Source organism: Acyrthosiphon pisum, chromosome A1, assembly GCF_005508785.2.
Source record: "Acyrthosiphon pisum isolate AL4f chromosome A1, pea_aphid_22Mar2018_4r6ur, whole genome shotgun sequence".
Lineage (NCBI taxonomy): Eukaryota > Metazoa > Arthropoda > Insecta > Hemiptera > Aphididae > Acyrthosiphon > Acyrthosiphon pisum.
The window spans coordinates 81,899,002-81,918,288 of record NC_042494.1 but is presented as its reverse complement, the minus strand read 5'-3'; the positions used below and the strand labels follow the sequence as shown (position 1 = coordinate 81,918,288).

General features: G+C 31.6%; 1 protein-coding gene across 4 annotated transcripts in view; it reads left to right on the top strand.

Moving 5' to 3' along the window:
* Positions 1-19,287, top strand: part of LOC100159868 (carbonic anhydrase-related protein 10) — a 124,520-nt gene that overhangs the window by 95,051 nt on the left and 10,182 nt on the right. For all 4 annotated transcript variants that reach the window (XM_029487622.1, XM_029487621.1, XM_029487623.1 and 1 more), the window contains exons 8-9: positions 6,567-6,721; positions 7,225-7,371. In XM_029487622.1, coding sequence (XP_029343482.1) covers positions 6,567-6,721; positions 7,225-7,371 — 302 coding nt within the window. The remainder of the gene's footprint in view (positions 1-6,566; positions 6,722-7,224; positions 7,372-19,287) is intronic.

The window sequence follows — 19,287 nt, the reverse complement described above, 5'->3', positions numbered from 1 at the left end:
AAATAAACAGTCATAATATTATTACTCTATCTCAGCTATATTTTCGGAAGACAGATAATAACGTATAAACATTATGAGACACAATTCGTTTCCTTGGGTTATTATTTTTTTGAAAAAAAATTGAAAATGTAAGGTTGAGTTTTATAGCCTATAGGTATTTATGGATAATTTGAGAAAATGTTTAAAAATAAAATATGCAATTAAGTGTAGTCTGTTTAATTTAGCATTATGGTATGCAATACAATAACAATTATAACAATCGAATAAAAACATCACTTTTGTTCGTATATTTTAATAAAAGACGGGGAAGAATCACTTTTATCGCGTTAAACATAAACCAGGCGGAAATGATATTGTGTCATGAATCGCATTAACAATTATTATTATTGTTGTTATTGTTATATCATCGCCCGTCGGTAGATTATATTATTCTATCGCTATTAATCGTCCATTAAACGTTCGGCTTGCAGTTCATAATCACTGGCCGCTGGATATGGCGGTCGAAACATTATTGTTATACTCTGTATAAAAATTAATTTAATATTTTTGTGGAATTGTACATTTGGTTTTAAATATTTTTAAATTAACAAATTCAATTGAAACGAACATAATATTGATAAAATAATAATATAGTGTCTAAAACTATAAAAACGTTTCACAAGGGAGTACAATTAATTTAATATTTTAAAATTGATATTCACGTACTCACGATACCATAATAATATTTACAGACTAAATGATTTAATTTTGGATATATTGTCGATAAACAATCACCATTAATAATATTATATAGGTAACTGCAAGATGTGCATATTCCAGCTGTCACTGCACGACCTATAATAACACATCACCTCAAGTAAATACAAAAAATAATTTTAAGAATCGTGAAAACTAAAAACTATTGGTGACTGAACCATTGTTGTGGTTATTGAGTAAAAATAATAGGTATCAATCACTGCTATTTTGTGCTGTAATGACGAAATAAGCAAAACAACGAATATAAATCTCAAAAAGTTTGAATGACACTTATTTACTTGTTATTTTGTGCAAAATCGATTACAATGTTTGCGGTTTCTTAAGGAAAATAATAAATATATTTATCACGAGTCTTATATGAGTATCAAGATTGTGAGGAGCGCCAAACAATATTTTTCGAGAGCTTAATCATATTGTAAAAGTTAAAAGCTTTCCGAGAAAATTTGAGTGATACGAGGATTTCTCTACAAAAATTATATCCTCTTTTCCCGTTAGTGTAATGTTTCAGTCCCGTGACGTTTTAAAAATACTCCTATTATACTCACACATAATATTATATTGTGCATGTGCGTATTTTTAGTCGAGTAAGTACTAAAAATATAATAATACATCAATAATATTATGTACGTATTATACGTACGGAAAACGCATATTGTGTGCATGCGAAACGACCACGCGGCGAGCAATATCGATCTTAAGGCAAATCGTTAATATAATATTATATACGACAAAGGAACTTCAAGTTCAAACGAAAATTAAATCCAATTAGCCGTCTTCGAATATAATATAATATTATATTATATCTGCAGTGTAACCGGTATGTAGATACAACTTGCCCAACTATCGACTTTCAGGTACCCAAATAATAATAACATACAATATCCAAATAATCGGTGTCTCTATATAGGTGTCTTGTTTTAATTTGATTAATTACATAAAAAAAGAATCTCATTGTATAGCCACGGGATGAATTTTTAATGTACTTATATAGGTACTTAATATTACACAGATTGACTCACTCTCGTTTTCAGCGCAAAAATATAGTATCTACGGTAACATTTGAAATTTAAAACTATGTACGCAATGAAGTCAATGAAGATAATATTTTAACAATACCTATTATTGTATTTGCATTGAAATTGCATTTTAATGTATTATGTGTACCTATATTATACATAAACGTTGGCGTCGTGCGTCGCGTCGTGCGATAAATTTCATTGAACCAAACGAATCGGTTGATATATTTTTTCTTACTTTCTATTGTTTTTTTTTCTAATTTGTATTTATTGATTCAACCGACTATTATACATATATACTTAATTTATCGTAACGATTTGGCTTGGGTTACAAGTTACAACACACAATATCATTGTTAAACTAATACATTTATCACTCCGCTCAGAATCTAATGAGGAATGGCGTGTTGTATACTAAAAAAATAATGGGTATAACGTACAAGTACAAAAAACCACATTAATAAATGTTACTATTTTGCAAAAATAGACATAGTAAAGAAAGACATCCGTTTTTCTGTACGTCGAAAATTTAACGACAAATTGATTGTTTCAAAATAAAATTCTAAATAAAAACCACACCAAATTGCAGTGTAAGCTTGTTCTCAGCAATGGATCCAGGAGGGTGACGTACTTCCTCTAAACACTGTAGTAATGCATTATGTTATTTCTGTCCTGTATCGTCTCCTCCTCCCTGTGCTGGTTGTAAACGGATATTTATATTTCCATGAGATTTCTATACGCGAGTTTTTGGTAAACAATGTATGACCGCAATTTTTTTAATAATATGTTTGCCAGGTTATTTATATAGAGCATCATTAATTACTAATTACGTTTTAGATTCTGAACGGAGTGATGCATGTTTTTTTTTAGTTTTATAATATCTGACATATTATATAGATACAAATCAATAACAAGTAAAATTTGTGGTGTACTGTCAATATCAATATAAAACATTATATTGTATAGGCATCAGTTTTCCAAATATATATTGCATGTAGGTATATAGTATATATTAATATTATGTATGATATGGTTGAAGGGGGTGGAGTAAATTCCAGACATATCAGCTTTAAGTACTACATCCTAGGAGCATATTATATATTGTGTAAAAATATGTTGCAAATTGTTTTGCCCTTCTTTCCACAAAAAAAAAAAATGAACCCCCGATCCGCCCTTAGCATACTTATACTATACGTGCTTAAATATTTCGAGGGCAGCATAATATTATACAATGGACGGCTTTTCATATGTGACGGCACATAAAATATATTTTTGTTAACTACGCGTTGGCGGTCGTCTCGAGTTTCCTCGTGTCCGACGACGTTTCTCACTGACCAACGCAGCTATGTTTGCTACACTTAAAAAAAGTACCTCTGACAGCGGACCGGATGCGGACGATGTAGGATGACTGAACTCGTATTGTAGGTTGATCAACGACGACGACGGGAGAACAGGTCTGGAACGTGGACCAGCCTCATGTGCTAAAATATGACGACGTATATTGATAAAGTCCCGGGGTAAAGGTCGCGGCGTCGTCGTCGTAACAGGATTAATGGCGACGGTTCTCGGGTATATACTCGCGAGTTCAGTGTTCGCGAGACATATGTCGAGTAAAAATAAGTACGTGACGTGAATTTTTTTTCACCCCGACAAATTGCTCGATAACAGTGCATCAGTAAAAAAGTGCGCGCGCAGTGTGCCCACCGATAGTCGTACGACAACATAATAAATAAATATACATATATACATTATATTATATAGGTACTCGCGTAATATACATCGCTCCACATGTCCGGCGGGATAAGTCTGATGCATATCTCCGTGACAAGCAGAAAATTGGAGAAACGTCGCGGACGATTTATGTCTTTTAATAAACGATCCGTTCCCCGCGCAGTGAATTGTCATAATAATAACTCGCCGCAATATAAACCGCGGAACGTGCGCATTGCCTACAATAATATTATAACAATCGTATAACATATTATTACATACGCACAACAGTAATATTTGCAATATATATTATTGTAGAAGAGAAGTTATAGAAGGTTGAAGTAAAAAATAAAAATTGAAAACATACATTGAATTAACCGTATGGGCAAATATAATATGGTGGCTTGGTGTCTGACTTCAGTGACTGACATGTTCTGAGTGCTAGATGCCACTAGTTCCCGGATGGGTGACCACCCGGGGTTTTAGTGGCTAATCCTTGCCTCTCATACTCGTGCTCTAAACTAACCGTACCATCCCTTCCCCGGAGTAAAAAAACCTACTGAATTATTTATTTTGATTTTGATTTTTTTTTTGATTTGTTTTATTTCAACTTATAAAGTTTTTTATTAACTCAAATCATCGTATTTTGACATTATGCTAAAAATAAAATGTATTTAAGTATTAGGTATGCGTCTATTTCAGTTCTCTATTTATCTTACTAATTATAAGACACGGGAGGATTAAAAAATATGTACTACCTATCTATTTGGATAGATTTTTCACATTGTTTTACTTTTATTACATTTAAGATAGTTTTCTGTAAACCTAGTAGATATCATTGAATATCAGAATATACCAATTTTATTAAATTATATAAATAACTAGGTCGATGTTTTCATGTTTTCGTAACCAAATAAATAATATTATGTTTGTATATTTATTATTCATATACTATTTTTTTTATCACAAACATAATGTTTTTAATACATTTTGAAGCAAACGTTCGTCGAGTGTTAACAGCAAAAGTCTTCCCGCGTACTTCCCATAAAAGTCCAATCGGTTAGGTCCATTAGGGATTTCCCGACAGGAAGCATATTATTTACCTTCCCGGATACATTACATAAAAGTCCGATTGGTTCCCAACTACTTAGGGGAACTTACTATAATCTATAGCATCCTACGTAGTTTTCTCGTGGATACCATTATAGGTTAGGGACACTGACTTCAGGATGTCTAAAGGGGATCTTTGATTTTTCCTGGAACATAGTAGGGCTGAGACATGATTGAGCATAAAACACCTTTTTTTTCGACACGATTGAGCATAAATTGTCGGCGTATTAAAGGAAATTGAAATACAAAAGAAAACCAACAGGATTGAGCATAAAAAACGCTGCAACGTTGCCATTTTCAATTTTGAACTGTATTATACAAAATATTTATTTAAATAATTATAATGATTCAAAATAAAACATAGCAAAAAAATATCATGTTTTCATAATCAATATGTAATATACCTGGTCACATTATTCAAAATATTTATAAATCAATAATAGTCTCAATAGTAGTCACATTATAATACAGTATATAGATATTTTTGCTAATAATGAAATAATAATAGTAATAGTAATAATAATAGTTATGACTTATGAAAATAATAAAATCAAAATATTTATAAATCAATAATAGTCTCAACAGTAGTCCGGAATAGTACTCTGGAACTAATTTATTAGTCGATAACATTTTCGATGAAGCTGAGGGACTCGGCTCATGGCTCACGTCAGATATCATAATAATTGGTGTAATAATACGTGAAAATAATAAATTACAAAATTTTGACAACGGGAATTTGGGCAACATCGCATAAAATATTCAATGCTCAATCGTTTTATGCTCAACCGTGCTTTACCACATAGTAGGACTTCTAGAAGTAGAATAAATAAATAAGCTTATTTGTGTAAAAGATTCTTGCTGGTATTATGATATATATGCCTGAAAAGATGGCTATTGGTATCTGAACTTTTAGTATTTTCATGAATTTGTAAATACGACTTTTCGGGCTTTTTTTAAATAAGTTACAAACTTGAATAGTTAAATGAGAATCGTCCAAGGAAACATATGCCTATTTTATATTATATTAATACTTTTTTAATAAAATAAAATTAACACACATTTTTCACGTGCTTTTATTGGAACCGCTTGAAGCATAGCGTATTACCATGTTGGTAAAAGTAATTAAAAGAATAAACGCAGAATTTTTTGTTAACAATTTGAAACTATAATAATACGTACAGTTAGTTACCTAGTTATCACTATTTTAAGTAGATATTTTAAATATTGGTAAGCGGAAAGGACTGACACTCATGACGTGTATTCCACAAAATGTTGTTCTATTACGTCACTCATCTGTAAATGCTTATGACTGATCGTACGAAATTCGATTTTTATACATTATCAGAAAAATATTTTATTTTGTAATATAAAATTAAAAACGTATGTTATTGTCATGAAACAGGTAAAATTCATAAAATTATAATATAATTTTTCAAAATGTTGTTATTTATTGACTATAATGACATTACATTATCAGATAAGAAATATTTTCAAAATCGTGTACATCGATAGAATAAATCGTAATGCTTATGTCAAATAGAACAGTAATAAATCAGTAAATCTACAGATTGTCTACAACTATAGGCGAAATATTCTGTCGTCTTTATAACAACATCATTAGTAGGTTCTGCTCTATTATAATGGTATATTGGTATTACAAACGTTATAGGTAAATTTTGACCGGGTTTTCTACAGAAATATATATCGTGCTTCATATCATATTAGCGGCAGACTATGTAAACATACTCTAATCATATCAATAATGTTATAATATGTAGGACGATCTAATTAGATTTTTTGCTCACCTCGTGCGACTCTCGGATCACTATATATTTACGCGTCCCGATTTCCAAAAACTATCTGTTATAATAACAACCTGCACCATTATAATATGATGGCGACGATGATATTTCACGACTCCGCATTCTACTTTAATTTTTTAACACATATTTTGTTCTTTCTCTCCACCGACAGGTTCTCTCCGTACGATAAAGGACATATCCATCAGAGAGATGCTCCCGGACATCAAATACTACATGACGTACGAAGGATCGACCACTCATCCCGGCTGCTGGGAGACGACCGTGTGGATAGTGCTGAACAAACCCATTTACATAACCAGACGCGAGGCGAGTGCATATACCCACTACCTATATAATATGTATATTTTATTATGTGAGCGCGCGGTAATGGAAACACGACCGCGGTGGCGTAGCGGCGGGACACGATTAATTGCGGTGGCGATGCGAACTCACATATTTTGTTTCGCATCCTTTTTTTCGTCAAATTCCTTTCCCCACCTCTCTCTCACCACTCGCTCACTATTGAACTCTTGCTTTCCCTGTTCCTCTGATGCAACTGGCTCTCCCTGTAACTCTGACTCTCTCTCTCTTCCCATCGCACTCATTGCTCTCTGGAACGACGCGTCCCGTTAAAACTGTCGCTTTTGAATTAATGAAAAGGACCTCCTCTTGTAGTGTACGCACGACTTTGCGCGTTGGTTTTTTTTATTTTCGTTTGTTTGTCATTCGAGTAGGCATTCTAGCCCGCTGCACCACCAGTCGTCTGTATTATATATATTCGCACACACGAAACCCAACCTAACCCGACCGGCGTCTCGCCGTTGTTTCAGATGTACCACTTAAGGAAATTATCTCAAGGTTCGGTGGAACACCCGAAAGCTCCACTGGGAAACAACTCGAGGCCGACACAGGACCTACGCGAGCGGACTGTCAGAACGAATATTAATTTCGCGCAGAGAACCGAAGCCGATCCACAGGTAAGATTGACGATCACGAGTTTTTGAATAAATTTACATACTTCCACACATATATTACATGACGTTATGTACATATTTACAGATTTATGATACTAACGTAAGGTCGGTCACTAAGCCAAATGAAAGCTTGTGCAATAATCGTATTGCAAAATAATTTTTAAAAAATAACAATATATTAATTATAATTAATTAAATATAATATTTTTTTCAATTAACAGTTGTTATTGACACGTAAGTGGCGACCATCCCATTCCTCAACTTAGGTATTTATTGGAGGAATTTCTATGATTGTACAAATATTTTCAATTTCCCATTAGCTTTTGACTTTGGTCACGGTCAGAAAAAATAAAAAATCACTAAAACAGACATTTTTCTTGGTTCCTTACATGTAGTAAATTATAATTTTAAATTATATTTGTTAAAAGCCAAGCGATATTGGTAATAGCTACAAATGCATTTAATACGATCTTTGCGACAATAACAGTGTTTAATAAAAATGGTGCCTGTTGAAAAAAAAAATAACAACCAAATGTTTTGTTCAAAAATAATTAATCGTTATGCATACGATCCTTGGCAGCGCCGCTGAGCACATCCTCTTTCGTAACAATTTATTATTATATCGCGTAACTCAAACACTTAACTCTGGATCATTGGTGCGGCATATACGACCGGTCTAGTGCTTTCGAGTCGCTTAGTCGAACAAAGGCCGCGCAGACAACCATAACGATTCGTCTCGCGTTTAGTAACAATTAATGACAGTATATTATAATATGATAACGCGATGACGATTGTCATCAGATAGTACATCTACATATATATATATATATAGTGTGCTCCCACCCATCCACCTACCCACACACACACTATATCACTTAAACTCATATACATGCATATAATAATATATACAGGGTGTAACAGATAGAACTGTCTTTTGTACTAATCAATATTTAAATTTTTTTTTATATATATATATATTATTCATAGTCCCTTGCACTACACATATATTGTACAAAAAATTATATTTATTTTTTAAAACTGAAAATAAAAAAAAAAATTTATTTAATTTAAATTTTTTTGGATATTCAAAATAGCCAATTTGTGAATCTGATTATAAGAACAATTTTGATAAAAATTTAGGAAAAACATTTATCTAAGTCAAGTAGTTTATTTTTTAGAATTTTTTAAAATATCAATGTTTTTTTTGATTAAATGAACTTGGAGCGTAACAACTTTTTTCTAAATATTTTTTTTTTGAGAATTTGCTAACATGAGTATATTTTTTAAGCCATTTACTAATCATATAATTTAAAAATTTTTTTGTCATATGTTTAAGTAGCATCGTTTTTTTTTTTGTCAGGTCTTTTTGCTACACCTTATACATAATATAAATAATACACTCGGTCCCCTACGACGGCGGCGTCGAGATTTTGAGGGATAGAGAACGAGCGCGATAATAATATAATATAACTCGCGTACAATATGATACGATATCGTGTACACAACCAAATGCCATTAGCGTCGTAGGCTCGTACGAAATCCGCGTACACACGAATAATACAGTGAGAGTGTATATAATATAATATTATTGTGTTATTGTGATCGGATGTCTAAAAGCTTCGGCGGCGCGTGTTGCTGGCGCGCGCCGTCGTCGCGTCAACGGTTATCGTAGTAAGTTCCATAGAAATGCCACCTCTGCCGGTCTGAAATAATATTTATTTTCGTGACACGTTATGCCGATATTACTGCAGCTGTATACATATCATATTATCATCATATTATGCTGTAGTGTACGCCGTTGTGCGTATCGGCTGGTAATTCAAAAGCCATTTTCCGCGCGTACGACGAGGCGTGCAGACGTCGTCTTCGCAAAGCGTTGAAATGTTTAGACGAGTTTCGATAATATTCGCAATACGCATCGCCGCCACCGCCCGTCTAGTCGGTCATTATTTTCGGTAGGCTTTTGACGATTCATATAATAGCGAAGCGAAGACGACGACAAATATGTAATTTTTTTTCCCAACATTTTTTATTTTAAAAGTAAATAAAATAAATTTCATAATATCAAAATGAATATTAAAATGTTTACAGTATAAAATATCTACCTCCTTTAAACGCAATGAAAATAAAGCTATAATTTTGGATGTTTCTTTTGTGAGTGACCGCGAATACCATGTAATGTGTTTGTGTTATAGTAATGGTATAGTATTCGGTAACAAATATTGCGGGAAATAACTCGTAAAAATTATTTTTTAGCGATATTTTAAAATAAAATACCTAATAAATTTTGTTAGACACACCCTTCTGTTTGTATGGACTTGGAATCACACATAGATCTTCCACTAGACTACTAACCTACACGTCGTAATATTTATATCGAGACATGGAGAAATATCGAATGTCTGAAATGACGGGAAATGTAGATTATAGACTGCTGACGCTCTGACGGAAAGTGCTGACGAGGAGGGTGATAAGTGTTATACGGCTCGGTGGTGAGGTGATAACAAACAAGTACCATAATAAGTATGTTAGAAAAAATCTTCCACGAAACGCCCATGACTTACGTTTGAATAAATCCTTCTTTATCCCTTACAAGAGCGTAGTTGTCATATACCAACAAACATTTCATAATATTATATACAAAATAATACAGTTATTCAACAAATAGTTACTTAACTAAGCAGATAGGTATTCGCACTTTTGACGCTGTGAACAATTGTGTTCTTATATTAAAAATTTTTGAATTTTCATTATAACTTTTATGTTAAATTTCTCGATTGTAATAATATTCTATAAACGAAGCGAGAGAAACAGACGCGTCGTCGAACGATTGGTTGTAGTAGCGTACCAGTCCTATACATTCAACTTAAAGAATTATGTATGGTACGCTAAAATATCTAGTAAAATGGTTTGGGGTACTCAATCGCATTTTTACAGTAATGCCAATGCGAACAATATAAACATAAATGCGTAATAATAAAATGTCATAGACGTCTGTCTGTTGATGATCGAAGGTTAAAATATGGAAGTCACACTATATCTCTATCAGACAATATTATTATTACCGTTAGATATGGCTAGAATCAAAGACTGGAAAAACACAAGTTTTAGAACCAGAACCCTTAGAAAATATTGGGAACCCAAAACATCTTCGGAACCCATATTAAAATTTTTTTGTTCGGAATTTCATCGGAACCCTTGTTTTTTTGTGAATCGCACCTACCCAATATTTACCAGTTGAATTTAATACTGTAATAATAGTACCTATGACTTACCCTATGCTGATATTTTTAAATTAATATAGGTACCTATACATTACAATCAGTGTATAAATACACATAAAAAATTAAAAATCCATGGATTATTTCGTGACTAAATAAGCGAGAATATATAAAGCGTTTAATAAAAGTCAGTACATTTTATGGCCCCAATTTTTATTTAAATATTGAGGGATACATAGTTGAAAATCGGTACTGTGCAGTCAATATCTTCAGGTCGTATAGACAATGTATAGTAGTATAAGTCATAACTTAACCACTTTGGAAATCATTCTTTTAAAAATCTGAACCAGGATTTAATTTTTATTTAAAACTGAGTGAAATCGGAACCGAAATATATTTTTTTCTTAAAACCGAAACTAAACAAAAAATTGTTTTGAATATTTCGATCCCTACTGAATCGGCGTCATGGTGCGTTGAAAACCGATGGCCATGGGCAACAATACAAACAAAAATATTATAACAATACAAAGTATACGGTATTCCAATTTTTATAACCCCGTGAAAGTGTGTATATTATAATTTTGATCGTAAGGTCCTATTTGTAAAAAATAAAACACCAGCAATAACTTCAAACGTTAATGAGCACGCTGAGGACCATAACCATAATGAGTACATCATCTGTCGGCTGTCATTATTATTCATTAACATTTCCGAAGCATAATAATTATTAATTACATTTAATAAGAAGTCTGGTTTGTTGTGCTGGTTAGTGCAATTGTGTATTGGCCGAATGTTTCTGTGAAGGAAAACGGTACAGTTTTCGAACCTATTATTATGTTTTACTTCTAATACAACCCATTTTCGCTGGGTTTATTCCAATAATTTTAATATCATAATACACACAATTATAACCACCCACATTATAAAATAGTAACAACACTTCTCAATTATAGTCAGTCAGCCGTTGTAGATTCGTGTCTAAGTTCCACATGCTTCCGATTTTTAACACTCCGCGCATTGTAAATTATATATTTCCAATTGTACATCGGATTTTTATTTTTCAAAATTCGCAATATTTAATAAAATATGAATATGTACAGTAGTGCACCTCCCCATACGGCCGACCGTTGACTGCTTGGTGCTGGCTTATTGCTCCCGCGAGTTTTAATATTATAATAGGTATATAATATAATAATATGTGAAAATACTGAATAATGTAGACCGCGTCCCGTTCATATTATTATATTATACGCGTTGTAAAAATAAACCGCGATAGTTGTTACAATATTTGATTTTTGCATATTTTTCATTATGTTGTTGCGGTGCCCTGAAGTTTAAATTTAATCACGGAGAATAATATTGTTATATCGCATTACACGAGCAAATACTTCCCCCTCCTCTACAAAGTTAATTTAAACGTCGCGTATTTTTAGAACCAACTTATATTTTATGCAGATAAATTAATTTCAGTACTATACATAATATTATATGATATTATATTATACTGTACAGTTATTACATTCGAAAGCAAATTTAATATGCACCTATTATAATAGGTGCCTATATACATAACATAATATTATTACTATACGCACGCGGTAAAAATCAAAATTTGATATTATACTCTTTGATACCATAGGTTAGCTTTCCTCTAGTACAAACTTTAATACAATTTTTCCTTCCGACACATAATCAAATTAAAGTTCTGCAAACAATATTATGGTACATTATTTATTATTTAATTTATTATTCCTGGAACTGGAAGCTTTGAATTTTTCCTACACGTCTAGTCCCGTTTTTTATGCAAAACAGTAACGATCGAACACCGTTCGACCCCTTCGTGATTTATTCGATTCACGTCCATCTATCACTTTCTTCGATAGCAATATAATAGTTCACCAATAAATAATGTGTTTGGTTTTTATACATATCAAAGTAGGTACATATATTGATATTGTTAGGACCACTGGAAATATTTGAAATAAATTCATTTTGTCGAGCTTTAGCCATTTATAGCTATGTTGACAGTAGAATATTTAAATTTTTAATGTAGGTATATATAATTAATAATTAATAATATAATATAGGTAAGCTGGGGGGGGGGGGGGGGGTGACGGCCGACGAGTGCCACCACGCGATGACGTGTTCTGACTTTCCGTTTGAAGTAGTTTTATACTCGATATAGATTTCTCATATTATATTATGTCTAGTACAGATATTATATAATTATAGAATATAATATAAGCTATAAAGTCACGTGTACATTATTCAAAAAACATTATATTATCATTATTATTTGTGCCCTTTTATTAATTATATTATAATACCTTATTTGTATCAGTGTTAATATAAATTTACCGAAAATATATCATGTTTATGTACCAGTCACATCATAATAATATTGTTAATAGTCTTAAAAATAGAGGGTAATGAACATTATTACTTTTATAGTTCTATAAAACCGTCTCTGTCTCTCTGTTTCGGTATATATTTTCGTTAACGTTTCGTGTTGTCTGGTAGCCCACAGGCCGCAATATATGTATGTAACTAGGTAGGTACCTACTTTTAAGTCAAAACTTTATTAGACGTAAACATTACTTTTCGAAACGTGGTGTATTATAATATAATTCGTGTTCCTCGACTCGCACTTTAATATCTCGTTTTTTAATCTTAACTCCTCGTTTTCACTTAATGTTTCATTAAATTCGTATTTCGGTTACCTACCTGAAAAACAAATTATTTTAATCGCGTGTTTTTAATTAAATGCGTTCTCTAAAAATAAACGTATTTACTTTTTAAAACTTCCAATTGAATCTTTAGCTCATTAAAGTTATACCGACGTACCCACAAAGATAATTATCATATATTGGGCCAGTTAAATTGGGCTAAACATAAATTATTTCTAATTGTATAATATTAAGAATGTCTGAAAAAATGCACTACTATAACATAATATACGACGTGCTTATTATTATGTCAGTATTTGTTGTCTTATCTTTTCATCGTTTCCTTTATTTTTTTTCGTTTACATTTATATTATATATCAGAGACGATACTAAACCGAGTAAAAATGTATATAAAATAAATTGTTTTTTTTATTTGTATTCTATTTTAATTATAAAATCATTACAGGTCAAAAATTAGAACATTTATAGGTAATATAAAATATCATGATTGCGTAAATATGGTTATAGGTCCATAGATAGTTACGTCTTGCATTTTTAATGGTAATTACAATAGCTCAAACATTCAGTATTAGAAAGCGTATATCCATGAATTAAAAAACATTTAAACGGCATTATAATATAATATTAATATATTATATAGTATAAATGTATTTATAATGTAAAATATTTGTAAAATTGTTCATTTATTCGGCGAGTTAAAAAGAAATATTTCATTAACTCGGTGAATTAAAAGACATATAATTGATATCGTTTGATTTTTCTTGTTAACTTGACACAGATGATAGTCCTTCGTTGCAAGTGCACTTTGATATTTCCTGGAGTAACACGCGCTGCTCATTAAACTAAGAACTTTTTTATACATAATTAGGCTTCAATCAACTTCTTGGGAATGCCGAGGTTTAATTGAGTGTTGTTCTCCACATGTTTACGAAAATCATACGTCTTAAAATTAAGTACATACTTTTGAAAATATCTTTAGATATAGTACGTTCATCTATTGCAGGTTTAAATGATATAATGTTAAATATATAATTTTATAATCAACGTTTATGTTTCGTTTTACACTTTTGTCTAGGTTGATCGTAATCCAACTTTAAATCTAAGCAAAACAACTTGTACTGGGTTGTTGTAATGCAAAAAAAAATAATAAGCAGTTACTATATTTCCGAAACCTTTGAAAATATTCCGCTAACAAATACTTTTCCCCGATGGTATTAGTATGCATTTCGTGTTCCCGCTGTTGTTTTAACCTTTAACTGCCCAAAATCGATCGATTGTAAAACAATAGAATGCGTGCGTTAAACGCTCCAATGATTAAACACGACCGTAAAGTTAATCGGCCACGATAATAAATACTCAAAGCGTCAACAGGTAAGAATTGAGATGATATAATATTATAATATTGTTTGAACAGTGATGAGTTGTGCAGTCGAATTTGCTTGCCAAGTTCACCGTGGACTTTGCATTCCTGCAGTGCCACGATACTCAGCGTTTATTCAATGATGTGCCAGATGGTAGTCCATGGTGGGCGATGTATTGGAGTTGATTTACGATTTCAAAATAATTTTTTTCGTCAAATTTACATCAAGTTATTTACTATTATAGTTTTAATATTATTCACTAAACTCAAAAAGACAGTGTGATAGTCATATGCATATATAAATAACAAATAGGTCATTTAAATATTAATAAAATATTCGAAAAGTGTGTAAGGTTGTTTTTTGTGTCACTCTTACATACAATAAAATGTATTATATTCTATGCACTTATAATTAGGTTTATTTTTGGTGGTTTTGATTGAAGAAACCCACCACTGTAGAAATTACTATTGATAACATTTTGCACGAAAGATAGAACGTTTATTGGTAACGGCAACAATCAAATTTTTGCTATGTAAGTTTTATTGAGGAGATGCGTATTATTTCATGTAGATACCTCGTGGATATATTTTAATGTGCACTAATAATGTTAATAGCAGTTTAAGAATATGTCCGCAAGCCGGCTAATTATATGGCAATTTCGTCTCGACTGCGACGTGTGCATTAGCATTACTGCTGTTTATTAGCTAAACGATGGCAAACTTATAAAATTACAAATAATTGTATGTACTGTACTACTATATATGTAAGTCTCGTAATAGTAACGTATAAGTAAAACAACCGATTATTCGAGTCGATTTATCAGAAGCTAATAACGTCCGTAGTATAAATTGCATCGGAAAAAATCCGACCGGGTGAACAGGAAAAAAAGTGTTAATTTGTGAATAGTTAACGTGATTCGACCCGGAATAAATTAAAAACCGTGGTTTTTGTTTAAGTTTCTAGTCACGAACACTCACACACGACCCACTTATCGGTGCCAAACGGGTCAAAAAACGTGATATCTTAAATTCGGGACTGCCTGTGGTTAGTTTTTCCATAACGCGTATTGGCGTATTCGAATTCGGAAAAGCGGTCGCGTCAATTAATAGTTGACCACGCGCCCATTGATTACACGGGATTTTATAAACCACAAGGACTATAGGACTATAACCCTTACATTATCGAATGTATTATTTTTTTGTTTAGAATTATTTGAAGTATTTTTTAATACAACCGTATTGAATGCCAAAAATGTATATGCAGTAGATATTCAAGAAGATAACAATTAAAAAAATATATAATTTTTTTTTCAAACATTTTGTGTATCGACATGAACTTAAACGTAAATATATATTTTCAAAATCGTTTATACTTCTCAAGTTACGATAGTGCTTACTATTGAATAAATCACCCGGTGTAGCCGCAGGTATTGTTAATTATTGTTATCCGATATAACGGTAAGTTTGGGATTGATATTTATTGCATAATATATATAATAATAATATTATTCGACCGAATCTATTTGCGGTTGTTACACGTTTATATCGCTATTTACATATTTGCGCTCATTCGTACAATATATATATATATATATATATATATGCATAATATTATAAACGCGTATGAAATAACAACTTTACTTATAAATCTCGTGTTGAGAGCGGCCACTTTCTATTAGTTTATAAACAACGTGAAATCTTAAAGCACAACACAAAAGTTTTCGCCGAGTAATATTCGAAAATTATATAGTCGAAAACAAAAGTTTTCGTGTATGGTTTTTTTTCCTATACTTCTTACCTATAACGCCATACGCGTATTATAATATAAATGTGTAATGCGCGCGTCATAATATACCATTCGCTCCGTAAAAACAGTTTCAGCGAGTGAAAAAAAACCTGAGTTCTGCGGCAGTCACTATACTATAATAAATATATATATAACCCTGTTGATATATTGTAATTATTAGTTTGGAACAAATTCGTAGAGTAACCTATTTATTTTTTACTTACTCCTTACTACTTTCAACCATCGCGCGTTGAAATAATAATAATTCTAACAATTTTTGTCATACGTTTAAGTAGCATCATTTTTTATTTTTTTATTCGTCAAATCTTTCTGTTACACCTTTATACCCGTGAACATTACATAATATTACGCATAGTTTCGATCAGCTGATCTCAGAAACGTAACGCGTTTGAAACCTTACACCTAATCGAAAGCAATTATCGTTTGGCTAGCCAACACTGACGTATTCAGTTTCACTGTGCTCTGAAACGTTTTCGTGTTTTCAATCATGCAAGTCTGAACCACACTCTACACGGGCTGCAACCGATCGAAAAATTTTTTTTATATAATAATCATATGAGCGTATTATAGTACATGGTTAGCATGCATATTTGGTTAAATTATGTGGTGACATAACAATAGTGATTAAACACGCCCGATAAAAAAGGCGTACTTTGGGGAATCATTACCTTAAATTTCTACAATTACAAAATTTGTTATTTACCATTTAAATATTTTTAACTACTGGACTCACTTAACTTATAACAAAAATATTTTTTTGACAAAATATACAGTCTGTCCAAATCTATGAACATTCCTAGCTTTGTAAATATTTTAATATACTATTATATTATTCAATATTATCACTTAATATATTTTATTAGATAATATTAACCAATTAATAATACCACTTCGTTTTAAAATATTTTAACCACCAATAAAAAAAGCCAAAATTTGAAATATGATTAACAAATTTAATGCAATGTTTAACATAGTAGGAAATATAATGAATACAGATTTATTTTCATTTATTTTTAGATAATAAAATCTTGAGTAATATTTTCTGTACCTGCATAAAGTCGTGTTGGAAAGTCGATCCTGGTTCCAAGGCGCCGAGAGATTGTAAAATAGTTTGGAAATTATTATTTAGCAATTCCAAGCTATTGTCACAGTATCAAGAAGATTTAAATATATAATACAAGTGGCTAACATTTTGGAATAATATGTTATAATATCGTTGATCAATATAAAAAAAGCCATTTATTGTATAATTTTAAACTATTGTTTTCAATTGTTTCCTTCGGTGATAACATTCTGCCAGTTAAATTCTTATTATAATATCGTCTTTATGATATGATACGAAAAATTGTATGATTCTTTAATTAAACCAAATTCTTCTACTATATACAATTGTACGGCTTAAGGTGCACAAACAGTCTCCGTAGATTTAGTTGAATTATAATTAAGTTGTATATAAAAATGGTTACGTTGGGAATAAAGAGTTATTATTTTATCTCCACCCATCACGTCATAGCTTAATGTTATTATGAATTCTTTGGGATAAACAAAAATCCGATAGTAGATCACTCATATATATATGTCCTAACCTATTCAAAATTCTTCAATAATCTCACTTTTTACATTGTGAATCATAAATTCTACACATATTTATTATAATATCAAACAAAATGGGTGTCAAAGAATTGATTTTGAGGAGAGGGGAACGCCACGGCTACCCGAATGGATTTTTTCGGCTGCCCTGCGTGTGGATGATATCATCGGCTGTGTTACGATTTACGGCTTGGCCAAAGATTCAGTCGCGGTCGGTCCCTCGAGCGCGAGTAAACGAACCGTACGCGTCGATTTAAATAATAAAAAAACATCCCACTCGCACTCACTCGTAAACGCATATAATAATGCGTATAATATTATACGCCGAACGTACTTTTTTAAATGTACCTATACATTTCCCTGCGTTTTCCTTTTCGTGTATCTCTATTACTCTTTGGAGGGGGAAAAATATACGCATCGATAAAAAAAAATTCGCACACGCACGCATTATTATTGTGTATATATTCTATGAGCTCGTGTTCAAATAATCGTATTATATATTGGCCTACGGTTTTCGGGGCACACGTCGACCATTAGAATAAAAAAAACCGGTGAAAGCTTAAACCGTCGAAAAGCTATAATAGGTTTAATGCTGCACGTTCCGTGCCTCGATGTATGCATATCAAACTCCTAAAAGTCTCGAGTATCAATATAATAGTGGTGCCCCTGTGTGTCTCTGATTGTTCATTATTTTTTTTATTTTTTTTTTCAAAAAATAAAAATAAACAACAAATAGTAGGACGAATGTTTTTTGTCTAAATTAGAGCAGGTTATTTATTTATTTTTTTTTTTGAGAATAATTTAGAAAAGAGAGTATAAGGAGTTCGCAAAAACTAAAACGTATCGTGTTGGAATAAATTAATCTTGACTGATTTTTTTCAATAATAAACCGTAAAAAAGGTGGGTAAGTGGATTTCGCTCTGCTGTACAGTAGGTTACAAGTGGGTCACTGTATAATGGATGGTATTAAATTTGAATTCAATGATATAATATCATTGTATAAGAAAAACGATTCTGAGCGGAGACGGTATGTTAGTCTAGGTATAAGACATAATATTATATTAGGTACCTATAATAAATTCCAAATTAATCATATCATAATATTTATTAGGTACTTATAACGCGTTATACATCAACAAAAAACCGTGGTACTATCATAGATATATAATAGTATACTTTAGAAGTTTCAAGTACCCACGAATAATATTATACAATCACAACAAAATAACTAAAATAGTTATCCTAGGTTTTTAA